Source organism: Stegostoma tigrinum, chromosome 3, assembly GCF_030684315.1.
Source record: "Stegostoma tigrinum isolate sSteTig4 chromosome 3, sSteTig4.hap1, whole genome shotgun sequence".
Taxonomy (NCBI): domain Eukaryota; kingdom Metazoa; phylum Chordata; class Chondrichthyes; order Orectolobiformes; family Stegostomatidae; genus Stegostoma; species Stegostoma tigrinum.
Genome location: NC_081356.1, coordinates 65,498,277 through 65,512,510, shown reverse-complemented (window position 1 = coordinate 65,512,510; position 14,234 = coordinate 65,498,277). Strand labels below are relative to the sequence as shown.

At 38.3% G+C, this 14,234-nt stretch overlaps 1 protein-coding gene across 7 annotated transcripts in view; it reads right to left on the bottom strand.

The window, feature by feature from the left end:
* Positions 1–436: 436 nt before the first annotated feature.
* The window catches only part of LOC125450743 (protein prune homolog 2-like), a 362,196-nt gene continuing 348,398 nt past the window's right edge, over positions 437–14,234 (bottom strand). For all 7 annotated transcript variants that reach the window (XM_048526831.2, XM_048526833.2, XM_048526834.2 and 4 more), the window contains 3 exons: positions 13,095–13,133; positions 9,725–9,772; positions 437–4,575 (listed from right to left, as the gene is read on the bottom strand). In XM_048526831.2, the coding sequence (XP_048382788.2) occupies positions 4,542–4,575; positions 9,725–9,772; positions 13,095–13,133 (121 nt within the window). In that variant the 3' untranslated portion in view covers positions 437–4,541. The remainder of the gene's footprint in view (positions 4,576–9,724; positions 9,773–13,094; positions 13,134–14,234) is intronic.

Genomic DNA, 14,234 nt, shown 5'->3' with positions numbered 1-14,234 from the left:
GTAGGGAGAAAATGTCTCATTATAGATTTCAATGTGGACCAGTGCCAGACTATTTCATTGACTCTGCTTTTTGGTCCTCCCTCATCTGTAAAATATGCATATTGTCTTGGCTCTTTGTATATCTGTTTGTGCAGGGTATGGAGATTCTTTTTATTAAGAAATGGCAAAATTTAAAGTAATACAGTTATAAAATAATTTGTATCTCTTTCTTGTCACTAGTTAAAACTGGTCGATTGTAATGATCAGATGTTTTCTTATTACATACAGACACTGGTGAGTACTTCCTTTCAACCTAGAAGCGTCAGTCAGGCAAACTGGGGACTCTGGATAGTTTGATTAAATCTTTTCATATTTGAGATGATTCCATGAATAATGGGGCTTGATTTCCAGTGCACTAACTCTAAAGTTGTAACAGTTGAAATAAAAAAACACAACATAAAGGATATCACAGCATTTAATAGTGCAAATTACCATTTTAAGAATATGTTAAGTTTCACATCATATTCTTACATAAAGAATGGCCACTAATTTGTCAAAGTAATAACGCCTAAGGGATACAATAGCAGAAGGCATTGTTTTACATACAGGCAAACAGAGCAGCAGATACAGCTACTACAAGGTACTGATTTCTCCTTTAGTGATGCTGTAGCCTCTGCCCTAGCATGCACATGTTTGTTAGCTGTTTGACATCTTAAATTCCCATATATACACTGTATTTAACTTAGATTCAAAAGTATCCGTGTCCAACTCCACATTGAAATAGCATCGCTCAATTTAACTGTGATCTGAAATTTTAGCCACGTGAAATTCCGTGCAGCCAATATGGCACAGAAAAGAGTAGACTGTTACGTTGCTTGACATGGAGAAAAACATGCCCTTTTACAAACACCTTCATCTTATGTCCTTTAGGGAAGGAAACTGCCATCCTTAGTTGGGCTGGCTTACATGTATCTCCGTGTAACTACAATGTGGTTGATTCTTAACTGCCCTCTGGGCAATTAGGGACAGGCAATAAATACTGCCAAGCCAGTGATGCCATCATCCTGTTAATGAATAAAGAAAAAAATCTTCCTTGCAGTCACTTTAGGTAGTTTATCTTTAAATCCTATTAAAAAGTGAGTCCAGCCATTCAATGGCTCACTTAGCTATGCCACATGACAGAGTAAATGGTTTACATAAAGTATAATAGGAAAAAACAACTGAAAATGTAATGGGCAATTTCTGACTTGCACATGTTAATTACTTAATATTTTCTAACACTGTTTACATGAGAGAATGTCATTGACTTGATACAATAAAAAAATTAAGGGGTTTCTGCTTACCATAATGTACTGACCATGAATTTAGGGAGTGCAAAATGTGAGATTATCTAGAACTTACTAGTGAAGACAGCTCTTTTACATTTTTCAGAATTTGCTCAATATTTCAACACATATCAGTAACAAATTTTGTGAATCACCAATATTAATTTATTGGAATGGAGTTCTGTCACCCCAAGGAAGCAGATTCATGACTGGGGAAAAGTTTTGTAAACTCCCCATAATCTGCTAAATGATACAAATAAATCACTGAGTAATGACTGTTGAGGGTTTGTGCTGATAAGCAACTAGAAGGGGTCAGTCAGGAAGAGGAACCACGGCAAATGATAGAAGAGGCAATGCACTCAATGGTCAAGTGATTTGGTCTTGGAATGAACCAGGGATTTCCCCCACGAAAACAATTTTAGGTGGGGCTTAAAGCCTTGTCATCCTTCCTGATGTTCTTTAATTAAAGTAGGTTGGTATAAATCTTGAATAGTGCAGAACAGAATTACAGAAATTTTAGAAATTATATGCATATTCATTAAGAAAATAATCATATGTTAAACTTGGATGCAACAATTTTCATAATTGACATATTATTACTTTACATTGATTATGGCTCACTCACCCTGGAAATCTATCACAATATTTTAGAAAGCTAAAGAACACTCAAGGCCAAAGGACTCATTAAAGTTAGAAATAGTTAATACATCACATAATTCTTTAAAAATCACAAAACAGAAGCTCACAAAAAATTAACAATTAAAGTTACAGGTTATTGCATTGAAACTTTTCTCATTATTAAGGTAAGAGTTTAGGAAAAAAGACACACATTCTCAAAAATATAACTTTAGAAGTCACTGATTTCTTGGCAACCATCAATGTGGATGGCTTTCTTGTTAAAGGAAATCTCCATTCTATATTGCAGAGTTAACACATTAAAAGCAAGTGTAAAAATTCAAAATAAACCGATTTGGAACTAAGTGAGTTATACAACAAAAAAAGTACATATTTTGTAAAATTCTTACACTACACATTTTTTTTAAAAAAAGGCAAAAATAGAACAAACTAGGTAATCAAAATGAATCATCATTTTAAGAAGCAATTTGGAATAAATCCCTTTGCCAGTGAATTATCAAACTCAGTGGTATGTAGTAGAAAGGGAAATAAAGTTGTACCGAGGATTCTAACAACAAATATGACATTAATTAAGGTTTCTGAATTGGAACTTTCACAGTGAAAATATTTTCTGACAAACTCAATCTACACAAGAGTAATGTTACTGTACACCTTGCTATGAAGTTGGTGCATACCAAAGATCCAAATTCACAATGAACGGCAAGATGGTAAAGCTGAACAAACTGGACAACTTCATTGCTTTTTTAAAAACTGGAAGAACTGCAGATGCTGTAAATCAGGAACAAAAACAGAAGCTTCTGGAAAAGCTCAACAGGTCTGGCAGCACCTGCGAAGAAAAAAAAACAGAGTTAATGTTTCGGGTCTGGTGACCTTTCCTCAGAACTGAGGAAAGATCACCGGACCCGAAACATTAACTCATTTTTTTCTTCATGGTCTCAATGGTCAAGTGATTTGGTCTTGGAATGAACCAGGGATTTCCCCCATGAAAACAATTTTAGGTGGGGCTTAAAGCCTTGTCATCCTTCCTGATGTTCTTTAATTAAAGTAGGTTGGTATAAATCTTGAATAGTGCAGAACAGAATTACAGAAATTTTAGAAATTATATGCATATTCATTAAGAAAATAATCATATGTTAAACTTGGATGCAACAATTTTCATAATTGACATATGATTACTTTACATTGATTATGGCTGCCAGACCTGCTGAGCTTTTCCAGCAACTTCTATTTTCATTGTCATTGCTCTCAGAGTCATTCTTGGGAATGTCAGTATCACTAGCAGGGCTGGTGCATTTATTGTGCATTCCAACATGCCATTGACAATATAGCAGACTTTCTTGTTGAACTGCTGCAGTTTGTCAGAAAAATTCCCACAGCACAGTGCTGTTAAATAGGGTGTCCAGGATTTTGATCTAGTGATGATGATTGTTGTGTGTCTTGGTGGGAAACATGATTTTTTTTTAAATTTACGAATGCTTTTGAATAGAAAAGCAAAGGATGAAATAGAAAAAACGAAGGATAAAATAGAAAAAACGAAGAATGAAAACACATTGTTTGTGCCCAAAGTTGTTTTTCATTGCAATTGTTTAAAACTGGGCATTTAGTCCCAGTACAGTAATAGACATCTTTTGGCAACTACACAACATTTGGAAGGGATTACCGGTGTTAGAGTGCATGACTGTGTTTGAAAAAAAATGGCTAGTTCAGAGAGAATATATTTTGCCTGGAACTACTGGCTTTGTGAGGGAATTAAGCAAGGGAGTTTTCTTTAAAATGCTATCTCTGATTAAAGTACCACTTCACCATCTCTCACTGCACAAATACAGAGAACCTTTGGCCAGATCTGAACCTCCTTCAAGTGATCAGGACATGGTATGGATAAGACAGGAAATTCCAACCTCTTAAATGAAACAGACAGCAGTGTTGAAAGAAATCTTAAAAAGTTTATAAATGCTTCTTGACAGAAAATTTCCTTCCTTCCAGAACAGAATCAATTGAAAATAAATCACATGCACTCGTGAAATGTGAAAGTAAAAACATTCAAAGTGGTCATTACATGGTTTAAGCTATGTCAGAATAGGTCAAACTAAAGTTGCCTTTCAAGAATTCAATATGAGCATTTTGAAATTTTAATTAAAGACCTATTTTTCTTTCATTCCTTTGTAAAGCAGGAAAAGATTTTCCAAATAAACCTCACAAGTATATGCTTTCTCCAGTCACGGGTGGATGCAAAAGTCTCATTTCAAAAAGTCATGATCATTTTACTGCTCACAGGGATAAAGCAGGAAGAAAAGGGGCAATTTGACATTTGGAGATTTCCTTTAAATATGGCAATGCTGATGCAGTGTTTCTGATTGATAATTATTTTGAAATTAAAGTCTTGAACTAGATGTATATTATTGCCATTTATTACAATATCATTTGACATTCTATTCACAGGCACAACTGTCCCAATGCATGACTCACAGAATAACACTTCATAAAATGAACATGAACAACCAACATGTAAACAGTTAAGTCAATAATTAATGAAGGAAGATGACTCGTTCAGTTGTTAGTCAGAAACTAAAACTAAGTGGTAGTTGAAGTCCTTGCTCACTGTTATTCCACAGGTTTGTTGAGTGCTGTTTCAACTCTGAGTAAAAAGAAAAGTAATTAATTATAGCAAACTTGAAGAAGAAAGTCAAAGAAAAAAAAAGGGAATCCACAAAATCATTGCGGTTTTTGTTTTCAAACTTGGGCCGAAGGGTCAGAGAAAACAAATTTAACAATTATTATGCTGACTGTGATAAGTAAAATGCTTAAAAAGGTATCAAGTTCAAATGTCACATTTGATGTTATTATCACAGTACAGCAGTTTGAGTTTTAAACACATGCAACTTAAGGAGACATTTGAGGAATAATTAAGACCCCTGGCTAGGATAATATTTCATGGATGTATGTTGCACTTTTGCACCTCAACCAAGAGACCATTCTCCATCAGTGAGCCTGGCCAATGAGAGACAGCAGGTCTTTGATGATTAACAATACTATTACTAAGTTTGAATCTCTCCTTGGTTTTGCTAATGCGTACTTTCATGTGATTATCAATATAGGTTTACTTTCATTTCCTAAACAAGGACCCAGATTTTTGTGCAGCCTGTGGGAATGGGCAAGGTAGTGGGTGAGTTTGGAGGGTCATGTGAGAAGCCATAAGTTACCCCAGGAGCAGAGAAATGTCTCACAATTGCCAAAATGCAAGTGTGAAGGCTGTAAACTCAGGAGGAAATTCATAAATGTTCAAAATCAAATGCTTGCATACAATTCAAAGTAATTTAGTAGGATTCAGCATAACCTCTCTAATTAAACATAACTTACGTGAATCTGCCATGCCCTAAATAACCCACCAATTGAACACTGGTGACTACATTTGGGCTATCTGACTCATTGGGAGTGATCTATTGACTTGCAGGAAAGTGAGTCACATGGTGTTGCACCATCTTTCAAAGTTCCTTCGCTATGCTCTGACACAGAGGAAGTAACAAAGCCTAAAGTTGGTTCTGGAAAAAGGACATTATATAGCACATCACGGAAGTATTACAATTGCCATTTCACCAATTTTGTCTTCAATGGTTCTCCAAAAAGGCACCATAAGTTCATGCCATTCTCCTACCATTTTCCATAACCTTGCACTTGTTTAAATCTCAGTTACAATACCCTCTTGAATGCCTTAATTGAATCTGCCACCAACTCATTTCCAGGCAGTGCATTTCAGACCCAAACCATTTGTTGTGTGAAGACGTTTTTCCTCACATTTTATTTGCTTCTTTTGAATGTCACTTTAAAGCTATGTTCTTTGGTTCTTGATCCTTTTACAAGAAGGAACAGTTTCTCTCTATGGTATCCAGCCCTTTCATGATTCTGAAAACTTCTATTAGATTTTCACTTAGCCTTCTTCTCTCCAAGGAACACAGTCCTGACCTCTTCAATCTCTACTCATAACTGTAGTTTCTCCTCTCTGGAACCATTCTTGAAAATCTCTTCTGCACTGTCCTCAATGCGTTTTATAATTCCAATAATGAAATGCCCAGAACTGTACATAATATTCCTGCTGAGCAAATCACCATCCAGACTATGTGAAATTGTATCTATCATAATCAGTTTCTTAGGGAGTGAAATAATTGGGGAAATACTTCTAACCTGATTTAAGAAGTCCAGAATTCTGTGCTAATTCCAGTTTTAACAAAAAAATGGATCTGACAATGTAAACATAGCTGAGCACAGTTCCAGTGAAAATGATGACTTGAAACATTAATCATGCTTTTGTCTCTCTATAAAGACCATCTGTATTACCCGAGTATTCACAACATTTTCCATTTTATTTCACATTTCCACTATGTTCTCGTACGTCTGTTTTTTTTCCACTAATGGTTTTATCCTTTAATTTTTCTGCTACCATGATTTGTTACTTGCACAATGATATATTCTAAATATTAACAATATTGGTAAACATATACAATCTACACTGCATAATTATTTGATCTTTGTGTCCTTTCATTAAAAAGTTGTTCATTCTTAATGTGAAATCCATTTATTTAGGGGCGAACACAAAAAGGTATCGTACCCTAAACAATCCATCGTAATAGCTAGACTCGGAGTAACTTTTGAATTTTTGAATAGAGTCATGTTATATTTGTTTGACTCAATGTTCATCAATATTTGCTCCTATCCACCAAAAGGGAGATTCGATGAATTACCACTGCATATAACAATGATGAGACTATTGCTACTGTGGACAATGTGGACTAGTTTGAATTATTTGGTATGGACATACTGCATTGCTGTTTCTCAACAAAGGAGTGAAGAAATCACCTTGTTCTCCGAGCAAAGGGTTACCATTGATTAAAGAGCATTTGTTAAACTTCCACATCAAAGTTTATTGCAAAAACAAAAGCACATGGTGTTCAGTTATATAGGGCTGGTTGACTAGATGTAATGACTGTTGTGCCATAGAGATCAATTTGGGACCTCGAGGTTTTACAATTTATTACGATTTTGATGAAAGGACAGGAGATATTATTGCTAAACTTGCTGATGGCATTATGATAAATAGAAAAGTAGGCTGTGAAGAGGACGTAAGGGTACATATAGTGAATAGACAAAGATCTACAAATGCAGTATAATGTGGAGAAATGTGAAATTGTCCATTATGGCAGGAAGAATATTAAAATACATCATTTAAATGGTGAGAGATTACAAAGCGTTAAGATGCTGAGGGGTCTGGTGTATTATAGTGAGACCAACAAACACAAAGATATGCAGGTCTTGTTTCAGTTATGCACATTGTGGGGGAGATCACATTTAGAATACTTTACACAGTGTTAGTCTCTTTACTTAAGAAAGGATGTAATGCATTGGAAACTGTTCTGACAAGATTCACTAGACTAATATCAGGAAGTGTGGGTTATCTTATGAGGAAAGCTTGGACAGGCTGCACTTGTATCCATCGGAGTTCAGAAGAGACAGAGGTAACCAGATTGTACACACAAGATTAAAAACTGAAAGAACTGTGGATGCTGTAAATCAGGGACAAAAACAGAAGTTGCTGGAAGAGCTCAGCAGGTCTGGCAGCATCTGTGAAGAAAAAAACATTTTGGGTCCGATGACCCTTCCTCAGAACTGACGATAGCTGGGAAAACATTGGTTTATATGCAGAAAATAGAGAGGGGGAATAGGGTAGGGAGTAAACGATACAGCCTGAAGAGAGAAGAGCAGTTGGATAGACAAAGACATTGATAACAATCTAGCTAGGAGAGTGAATAGCTATTAAGGGGAACTTTTAGTGGCTAACAATAGATAGTGTGTAATGGCAGGTTGTGATAACAAGGCCTGGTGTGTGGGGTACAGGGCTAGGACATGGGAGAGTTTTGGTCCTAAAATTTATTGAATTCAATGTTGAGTCTGGAGGGCTGCAGGGTCCCCCTGTGGAAAACGAGGTGTTGTTCTTCCAGTTAGCGCTGAACTTCACTGGAACACTGCAGAAAGCCAGCGACAGGGATGTTGGCCAGGGAACAGGGTGGTGTATTAAAGTGGTAGGTAACGGGTAGCTCAAGGTCGTTTTTGTGAGCAGAATGTAGATGTTTTGTGAAGCCGTCACCCTGTCTACACTTCATTTCTCCAACATAGAGGAGACTACATTGTGAGCAGCGAATGCAGTAGACTAGATTCTGGGAAGTGCAGGTGAAGTGTTGCTTCACCTGGAAGATTTTTTGAGCCCCTAGATGATGGGGAGGGAGGAGGTACAACGCCTGCCCATTTACCTTCACTGGTTGCAGGGGAAGGTGCTGTGGGGCGGTGAGATGGTATTGAGGATGAAGGAAAAGAGGACCAGGGTGTCCCAGAGGGAACGGTCCCTGTGGAAGGGGGACAAGGAAGGGGAGGGGAATGTGTGTCCGGTGATGGTGGGAATGGTGTCCCTGATGACCTCCTGCATGTGGATGCTGGTGGGATGGTGAGTGAGGATAAGGGGAACCCTATCAGTGTTGTGGGAGAGAAGAAAAGGGTGAGGGCGGGAAGTGTGGGAGATGGGGGGACCTGGTTGAGGGCCCAGTCAACAATGGTGCTGGGGAATCCTCGGTTGAGGAAGAAGGTGGATATTCCGAAGGCTCCCATGTCAAAGTTGGCCTCATCTGAACATGTGTGATGGAGGTGGAGGAACTGAAAGAACGGGAAGGAGTCTTTACAGGAAGTAGGGTGTGAGGATGTATATCCCAGGTGGCTGTGGGAGTCAGTGGGTTTATAGTGGGTATTAGTGGCCAGTCTGTCCCCAGAAATCGAAATAGAGATGTTGAGGAAGGAAAGGGAGGAGTTACATGTAGACGTGGTGAAAGTGAAGGCAGGGTGGAAATTGGTAGTGAAAAATCGATGGACAGTTCCAATTCTGGATGAGAGAGGGAAGTAGCATTGATGATATCATCGATACATCGGAGAAAGAGTTGTAGGTGGGGGCTGGAGTAGGACCGGAACAAGGAATGTTCCACATACTCCACAAAGTGACAGGCATAGCTGGAGATCACGCTGCCAGACCTGCTGAGCTTTTCCAGCAACTTCTGTTTTTGTACACACAACATTATGGTCTTAACAGGGTGTACATGGAATGGATGGTTCTTCCTGTTGGAGAATCCCAAAAGATGTCATGTTTAAATATAAAGGGTGCTCAATTTAGGACAGCAGAAAATAGACAGATTCTTGTTGAGATAATAAAATGTGAGGCTGGATGAACACAGCAGGCCAAGCAGCATCTCAGGAGCTCCTGAGATGCTGCTTGGCCTGCTGTGTTCATCCAGCCTCACATTTTATTATCTTGGAATCTCCAGCATCTGCAGTTCCCATTATCTCAGATTCTTGTTGAGAATGTAGATACTCTTAATAGTAACATTATTAAGTTAATAATGTAACTTTATATGAATTACATAGTAAGGTTTAGGAATGTGGAGTGATCAGATTGGAAACAATCTTACCAGATGGCACAGCAGGCTTGAGGGGCTAAGTGGCCAAGTCTTACACCTAATGTGTACATGTGCCTGTATGTATGCTTATATGCTTGCATGTTTGTTTGGAAAAATTAAGTGAAGTAATTCAATCCAGAAATCGTCCAATACATTTATGCCAATAAACCTTTAAACATACTACAATAGATGACTATGCACCACAACACAACACAGAATTGATCAAAATGCAAAGCAGAACTGTATAGCTATAAAGAATAGTCAGATGATTTGTATCGATCATAATGTTATCCTTACTGCTGTTCCCCTGTAGGTGTTTTGGATTCACTTGACAGTCTGCTAGCTCTATGGAAACAAAAATCACAAGGAAGGGAGGAATAAACAAGATTAATTTCTGACACCATAAGCCATGAACAATTCTGAAACAGAGGATACAATGTTTTTGACAGAATCAAGCTACATGATTTAAGTAGTGCTGTGCATATTGTCACATCAACCAAATAAATCAAAACAAATAAAATGTGTTTTTAGTTTCTTCAAAGGAGAGGGAAGGATTTTGTGCTTATCAGAGCGAAAATTCATTCTTTCCTTCTTTTTCTAACTACTCCATAGGTGAGGATTCCATACACCAAAGCCTATAACTTCAAAGTGAACTGTGAAGAATTCTACACTGATGGAAATTCTGCTTCCCCAATATATTTGTAGAGTTTCTTTTCTGATTTGGGACTGCGCAGTGAAATGAATTCATTCACTGAGGGTAAGGTCCAGGATCAAGCTGTAAGGTGAATCTGGGGGTAGAAAAGGGGTAACAGTTGTGTGGAGGGAGGGCATCAGTCTACACCAAATATTTACTGAGTATCCCGGAGAAGGACTCAGTCCCACAGCAGGTACAATTCTGTCAAAGCCCATCAGAAGAAACTGGATTAGACCATTAGTGAAAGACAAATGTAGCTGCTACTAACTGGAATGACTAAGACATAAAGGTAACTGGTACCTTCCAGGTTACCATGTACAGGTAGCTGGTAATGCATTAAGGGCATCTATATATTGTATAGCTGGTGAGGAAAACTCCTGGATCACTGAATGGTCCTGGATCTTGCCCCGAAAGGATCAGTTTTTTTTTGTTATAAAGTCCCAAATCAGAAAAGATAACTGGACAAATAAATGCAATCACATTTGTTGGTATGTGGGTCTTGGAAATCGCTGAAAAATAAAAACAAATGATCAAACTTCTCTCGGCTACTTCTCCTGCTGATTTGATGGCTGCTACGCAAGGCAATGCCAACAAGCTTGAATGGCAGGATGCAAATCAACAATTAAGATAGATGCATATGAATTATATGGACTCAACAAGTCTCTAACATGCTCACTTTCCATTTTAATGGAAATGTTTGCAGATGAGTGATAAGTGGATAGCACGATCTTTTAAATATTATAAGAATGCCTGCCCTTAACTTCTATGATCACATTTCTAAGACTTTGGGAAATATGGCAAGCTGAAAGAAGCATTCTTGTATAAGCACCTTCTGAACACTGCTAGGCTAGCAGGAGCAGGCTTGTTCCTTCTGGCGCAACAAGTTATGCATCAAATGTTGCCCAGCAGTGATCTGCTCAATTGGATCACACAATCTCCTGGACTTCTCAGGTCGGTTTAATTATTAATGCTATGACAGAGACAAAACATCTTGTCAGAGTTCTGTCACGTGTATTTTTGTTCTATCTTTATGTTTTTAGCTAAAATAAGTCTTGTTCATCAAGGAGTCTGCACTGTATACGTTCTCAAAGACAAAACAGCTGCCATAAAACCAGTAAGCTTGACTATGTTAATATTTGTTCATTAAAAAATCACTTATTTTGTTATGTCCAAAGACACTTCTTGATCGCTGCTTGTTTTATTCTGCAAATGGTTTTGTCTTCCATTAAATGGACAGTCCCTAGGCCTGCAAACATTCTGTCTTCTGTTGAATTATAATTGTCTTTCTTATTTGATCTTGAAATATTGAAAATAATTCTTATCGTTAGTACTGACATCAGTTCTGAGGAAGGGTCACCGGACCAGAAATGTTAACTCTGATTATTTTCTTCACAGATGCTGTCGGACCTGCTGAGCTTTTCCAGCAACTTTTGCTTTTGTTTCTGATTTACAGCATCTGCAGTTCTTTTGGTTTTTATTTAAATTGCTTTCTTGGTCACTTCAGAGGGCAGTTAAGGGTCACCTAATTTGATGGTGACTGGAGTCATATATGGCCACACATGGAAAGGTCAAGAGGCTTCCTTTTCTAAAGGATATTAGTGAACTGACTCGTTTTAAAATTTTTAAAATAAGTGGATAGCAGCAGGATGACCATGAAGCTATCAGTTTGATACTTGCAGATTTTTAAAGCTCAACTCAATTCTCAAACAAACATAAGGTAGATGAACACAGCAGGCCAAGCAGCAGAGGAGCAGGAAAGCTTGACGTTTCGGGTCGGGATCCTTCTTCAGAAGTCTGAAGATTTGAACTACTTTCTGAAGGGTCCCAACCTGAAACGTTAAGCTTTCCTGCTCCTCTGATGCCACTTGGCCTGCTGTGTACATCCAACTTCACATGGTGATATCTCAGATTCTCCGGCATCGGCAGTTCTTACCATCTCTCAAACAAACATGTTGGGATCTGACCTGATCAAATCAATTAAAATCGACACCACTTGTTTCTGAATTGATTTGAACCTGGATAATATTCATACGTGAAGGGAAGTATGTCTTGAACGATCTTGATAATTCTGTAAAGGTGATTGAGGAGCTGATTTGGGAATCTGTGGATTGGATTAAACTCGGTGGGCTGCATCATGTGCTGAGATTGGGCTCCTTGCATCCCAGTATAAATCGAAGGGGTGAGCTCGTTTTTGTTCAGCTTTCGGCCAACGTGCCTTTAGTTATTATGGTGGGAGAGGTGGTAAACTGTAGGGTGGTCCTCCAATTACCACCAGGGGCCTGGAAGGAAACACTCTGCCCTTGCGCTGACCAGAGGGATAACCTGCAGAGCTACGTGAGGTGCAAGCCTCTCTCAGTTGAGGATGAAAGCCTCAAATGAGCATTACTTGCCCACTTAAGAGTCCCAAGTACCCCAAAAGTGAGTTACCCACCTATTGCCTCAGTCACTACTCATAATTGATGTCGGGGCAGAGATGGGCAAGCCAGCATTGGGCTGGACATTCGATTCTACAGATCCACCTACCTGCCTTCCTGCATATGGGTGGCTCACAGAACCCAGCCCATGCACCAATTCTGTTATGATTGCTGAGCCCGAGGGTACTATTTGAACAGTAGAAATGTGGGTAAAATTTTGTACACAATCCACAATGGGCTGCTTTATCTATTGTCGAAACTTATTTTTTTATTTTGAAGAATTAGTTTTGTAGTTTTTTGCCTATACTGCAATCTGAAATCCCTTTCCAATGTCTCTGCCATGAGGGTGCTTGTGCCAAATCCAGTAAGTGAAATAAAATTACAAGAATTTCAACTTGACTTCTGGGCAATTTTGTATTTTAATTTTTCATTGTGGAAATAACTCAATTCTGAAGTTACTCGTGGGCGCAGGTTGCTTCCAAAATTAATGGCTAATGTAGTAGCTGGTAAGGAAATAAAATACATAATGTTAAAAAAGGTCAAATAACACTGAACTCACTTTGCTGCTTCTGATGCTTCTTTTAGTTCCTCATCCAACCTGCAAAAGATAATCATGATTAATATTGACAATTATAAAAAGGAAACAGCAAGACAATTGCAAAACAAAATAATATAACTGTTAACATGCTGCTAAGCCTGATGCAGGTCTCAAGATGCAGAGATTAAGTATTTTGCACTGTGATTAGTATTTCCCACTCAGAATGCTGTCAAAAACTATCACCTTTCATTGTTTAACAATATTTACTATCTCAAACCTTCACAACAGATCTATGACAATGAGACAGCTTTAAAAAAAAGGAAAATCACATGCTTATTATTGAAAGCTGAAAATGCAGCCGCCTACTCAGGTATTGTTAACATTCAGCATTTGGTAACCTGGCAAAGCAAAGGAGATTCATTCTGGATTGAATAAAAATAATTGGTTATTTGAATGATGCAAAAAGTTGATCTGTATAATCCTGGCTTGATAAAGGAAGAAAGGTAAACAACACACATCTAACCCGATAATTATGGACATGACTGGCCTAAAATCATTCTCCTCTAACATCTCTCTGTTCTCATTCAGCTATGTGGGACTGCTGCTACCTCTTACCTCTAATTTCATTTAGAGTGACAGAATTTCCCGAGTCCCACCATTCTCCTTCCACACCAGCTCACTCGACCACTCCACAGCAGTGCTATCACCCTGCTCGTCCAACGTCCTGTCTTGAAAGAGCTGAAGTTTCCTACGAGTAAACAAGACCAAAACCACCATCTTTTTGCCCTCTCAATTAACTCAATTTCCTGACTACTGACGTTATTTCTCTCCCTAGTCACTATTTCCAGTTCGGTCAGACTGTTCACAATCTGAGCATTCTCTCTGGCATTGAGATAAACCTCCAGCATCCAATAACAAAATCCAAATACTTCTAATTCCATAATACCCGTCTCTACCAGATGCTGACACCCTGACAGAAGCTCTTGTTACCTCTGTACTCAACTATTCCAATGCTCACCTGGCCAGCTTTTCATTGTCCACACACTATGAAATTTTATTCATTCTACACTCTGCTGCCTGAATTGTAACTCACACCAGGCTCCATTCACAGATCACTCCTGTATTTGCTGCAAGGGCTCCCTGAAACTCAGTCAGCAATTT